Raw genomic sequence first — 4,967 nt, forward strand, 5'->3', positions numbered from 1 at the left:
ATATATATATATATATATATATATATATATATATATATATATATATATATATATTTTGACAACATACCAAATCAAGCACCATTTTAATTCTTTCCCATTTTAATTCTGTCGATTGACGAATTTTTTTTTTACACGATGGCTTCTGAAGAAAGCTTCGTTGACACTAAAGTAGCCTGACGCTTTATCCTATTGAGCTATCGCCGTAATATTATAGAACGTAGTTTTTTATATCATGTTAATCTACAGGTTTTTGGAATCTTTGAAAATCCCCTGTTCGAAGATCGTGCAAGATGTTTTCATAAGGCGATTTTTCTTCTATATTTTCGTTCATATAAAAGTTCGCAAGCGATCTTTTCTTCTTCCGATATTTGCTTGAACCGAATAATGTTCCCAAACATCGGCACTTTTGAAGTTCACTGACGATTTTTTCCGTAGCGATATTTTATATCAGTCAACTTTTTATTAGAAAATCGGCGATGAAAAGATTCTGTTGTGAACATTGATATTTTGATATTTTCCCAGCACTACCTTTTTGATAAAACACCTCATTCAAGAAAGTTTTAATGAGGAATAATTTATCACACAAAAATCGCTTGTTTAAACTTGAGGAAACACCTTACTTGTTACTTGAAAATACGAAAATTTCATAGAGATTGACAGAGATTCCGACAGATACTACCAGATACCTAATACTTTGTTTTGCTGTTGATATTACGTGCAATGAATCCGTGCATTATAATTACGGTCTAAAATACAAACTGACGCAAAAATCTAGAATACGTATAATAAACATTGTTGCTGCTGACCCATTTATAACATCCTTTTATGGAACACAAGATTCATTGTTCATTTAAAATAAGCGTGAACACTAGTGGCCTTTTTTCTTGACCCCGAAACTGAGCCAATTTATTTCGCTCATTGACGCGCAGAATCCCGGTCCTAGCTCCCATGCTCTTGAAACATTCGCTTTCGCCAGCTGTTTAAACGATTTCCACGCAAAATAATAGACAAATAAACAAATGAATAACGGGTGTACGCTCAATTGTGATGTTGTATGTAAATTAATTATCGTCACAAGCGTATACCTAATTTTACTGAATATGTCAAGCCTGTCGACGAAATCTAAGATTTCGTTTTAAACTTGTAGGATTAAGTTATAATAAAACTATTAATACTTATAACACGAGTTTGCATATCAGGTGCCTCTGGTCATTATAAAACTCTCTATACGATGATACGTAAAAAGTTTTCCCAATTTGCTCCGAGGACCGAGTACTTTTAGTTTTGTAGGTAGTGTAACAATACTTTATAAACTCCTTCGCTTTACCAAGCAACTTGTATGAAATCTTCAGTAGAAAATCATATAAGCTTGAAATAAGCCACCACCATTCACACAACACAACGCAACAATCTGTGCAAATCAAATCAATCTCACTCGCAATGCCGCTTTTAAGACGAAAACAAACCAAAGATCACACGCCAGTGAAACCACGCCAGTGAATACACCACAGCGACTCTGGGGCGCGCGCGGTGGTGACTTTATCTGAGCGCGCCACAGAGAATTTAAAGAGCAAGAGAGCACGGTTATCTCGCACCCAACTACCTCAACACCAGCGCACACTTGAAATCGGTCTATACAGCTCCGAAAGAAAGAGCGTTCTGCTTTTTTCTGTGGTGTGTGATCATTGTATCCTCTGTGTAGGCATCACACTAACGCGCCAGTGCATCACTAGGGTGAAATGCCATCACTGGTCGCAGGTAAATGATCTCTCAGGTTGCTATCATTTGAATGGTTAAAAGATCAAAAGCGAGCGCACAAAAACTATGCTATGAGATCATGCAGCAAAGTATTTCTGCTATCAATGAGAGTGAATTCAAAACTCATTTCTTGTTGATCACAAACCAAAACCTAAATTTGAAATTTTGCCATAGGAATATGAACAAAAAATCTTAGAAAAACAAAGTATGTACAAACAGCAAAATGAAACCAAAGTTATGTCATATTTAACCAATATAAACTGAAATTAAAATAAAATTTTAATGTGATGATGATATGAGAATATAATTTCTATTTGCTATAATTTTACTGTTTGACTTTACTCTGGTAGGTATAAATGTACAGTGATCAAAAAAAGATGCAAACTTGAAATCGACCTTCACGCATTTGAACCAAATTTAGAGGAATTGTTCATCTATGGCCAATCTATAAAAACCCAAATTTTTGTGTCAATTGCAACCACCTCTCGAATCATGGGAGCACCCCCCGTTTCGGCAAATTTCCAAAACCCTTGATTTTCTTTTGATCATATCTCCTGTTCTATTTACTCTAGAATCAAACCACAAGATGGCTTTTGAAGAAAATGGTTCAAGGAATTTAGAAAAAATATTAATTTTTGGCGGCAGTGCTGCCACCTATGCGATTTTTTCAGTTAAATATTGAAAGTTGATTTTTCTCTCAAGACATATATTTTAATTTTGGAAATTCTCATGCCATCGTGTTCCTCAGACATTTTTACATAAAGAACACTTATCATCTCAATATAATATAAGCACATCCTGAGATATACCGTTTTGAAGGGAAGAACTCGCATTTTCTCATATAAAAATCTATTTTTATTGGCCAAAATTGAGAAAATCTTCAAACAGTCATAAAAATCTACCCTGAACTACTAGAACCAATCCACGTAGTTTTTCATCATTTATCGTCTTCACGAAAAATTATGTTTGAACTCAGAATACTTAAGTTGGTTTTTTAGTGTTGTGCGCTTACGATTTTATATGGGAAATGGCGAGTTTTTTGCTTCAAAACGATGTATCTCAGGATCCGCTCAAATTATATCGAGATTATATGTGTTTTTTATGTAAATATGTCTGAGGAACACGATGGCATTAGAATTTTCAAAATTAAAATATATGTATTTAGAGAAAAATAACCTTTTAATATTTAACTGAAAAAATCGCAGAGTTGGCAGCACTACCGCCAAAAATTAATATTTATTCTAGATTCCTTGAACAATTTTCTTCAAAAGCCATCTTGCAGTTTGATTCTAGAGTAAAAAGAACCTGAGATATGATCAAAAGAAAATCAAGGGTTTTGGCAATTTGCCAAAACGGGGGGTGCTCCCATGACCCGAGGGGTGGTTCAATTGACACAAAACATTGACTTTTAATATATTTGCCCTAGATGAACAATTCCTCCAAATTTGGTTCAAATCCGTGAAGGTCGATTACACGTGCCTTGATTACTTCGTGTGGAATGTCCCATATCTATATGGCAATATGATACCGTCGTTCTTCCATGCAGGTTATGTAATACATTCCTTTCATCAGACAGGTTAAAGAAGAAATATGCCAAATGAGTGAGCAAAGTATAGTTAGATTAAATATGTTCTTCTAGGAAAAAGGCAATTCGACAAACGTACCCCCAATAAAACTTTCAACGTATCACATACCTACCAACAAGTGAACTCCGTTTTGCAGCATTGCATACCAGATCACAATACAGTCACGAGACTAACAGCGAGAAAAGCGGTCGAACGATGCGACACGTGCTTCCAGAGCAGACTCCCACAATCGTGAGCTGGATAATAAACCACAGCTCTTCACTTTAAACACTTTATAACCAGTTTTCAAGAGAGATAAACTTCACTCACCAGGTGGAACCCGATTTGGGTCAAACAGAACATTTTTGGAGGGTTTCATCCACAAATGGGACTATATAAAGACCATTACACTCGAAACACGCATGTTGACAGTTCAGTAAGCGGTGTGTGAACTTGGATGATGATGGTGCATACGAAATTCTGGATCGTTTGTGCTTTGGCCATGACCTTAGCCGGCTACGCTTTCAGTGCAGTTAGTAGTGGAAAGTTGTGAACTGTTCTTTAATTTTGAAATTTTATGGTAACTAATCAAAATTTCATCAATAATTTGCTAGATTCGAGGATAAGCCAAGTGATAGCATATTTTTCGAAGACTACAACTGCGAAAGTGGCGAGAGGTATGCAATAATAGTGCACGGTTGGAACGAGACTTGCAGCACCGATTGGATTGTGGATATGCTGTCCAATCTTACGGCTCATCGAGGCGGCTGCCTCATCTGTATGGATTATAGCATATTTTCCGTTACAGACGATTATTTTACCGGGCTGGTACCGCACTTTAACTTGATCGTTGAGAATTTAGTTCAAAAGTTGCACGTCTTGGATTCCAAGGGATTTCATCCGAGGAACGGGTTTCTATTCGGATTCAGTTTCGGCGCACAAGCAGCTATGGAGGCAGGTCGTAGATTTGGAGCCAAAAGGCTTGAACGGATAGATGGTATTAACAGATAGCGAAAATTCAGATTTATGTAAATACTAATGTTTAATCATTTCCCCCAGTGTGTGAACCAGCCGGTCCAGGTTTCGATTCGGATACGACAACCTCTGTACAAAATCCGCAACAGGCTGCACGCAACGTGCAGTGTATTCACACCAGCAGCGATATCGGTACGTTTCGACGGGAATGCCATCAAGATTGGAACATGGGAAACTGTGGCCGCGATCAACCTGCTGCCGGTGCGTATCCGAAAGGTTCCCATGGTTTGTGTCCGTATTTCTACAACAGTGCTTTCAGTAACGAATTTCGAGCCATTCGAAAACCGAACGAGTGCTTTTCATTTAGAGCCGTTAGAAAATGGCCACCCGGATTTCGGATGGGGTACTTCACCGATGTGGAAAGGTAAATTGCTACCTACTGCATGGTTATGTAAAATATTCTCTTTGGGCATTGAGGAAGGGAAATCTTTTTCATACCAAGTATCACCCACACTTGCGCTTGTTTTTCCTTGCAGTGGAGTAAATGGAGATTTGTTTGCTTCGACCACAAATGCCTTCCCCTATAACGAGATTGAGGATACGAACGAAATTTGATTGGTACTACAACCTATGTTTCAATTGAGTTAAAAAAAAAGTCGGAAGAGTCGC

The 4,967-nt window shown here is 37.3% G+C and overlaps 1 protein-coding gene across 1 annotated transcript; it reads left to right on the forward strand.

Moving 5' to 3' along the window:
* The first annotated feature begins 3,825 nt into the window (after nucleotides 1-3,825).
* Nucleotides 3,826-4,967, forward strand: LOC131686889 (pancreatic lipase-related protein 2-like). Its single transcript, XM_058970893.1, has 4 exons — nucleotides 3,826-3,869; nucleotides 3,938-4,320; nucleotides 4,383-4,722; nucleotides 4,835-4,967. Exons 1-4 carry the CDS (start codon nucleotides 3,826-3,828, stop codon nucleotides 4,911-4,913), a joined length of 846 nt encoding a protein of 281 aa, XP_058826876.1. The 3' UTR covers nucleotides 4,914-4,967.

Source organism: Topomyia yanbarensis, chromosome 3, assembly GCF_030247195.1.
Source record: "Topomyia yanbarensis strain Yona2022 chromosome 3, ASM3024719v1, whole genome shotgun sequence".
NCBI classification, from domain to species: domain Eukaryota; kingdom Metazoa; phylum Arthropoda; class Insecta; order Diptera; family Culicidae; genus Topomyia; species Topomyia yanbarensis.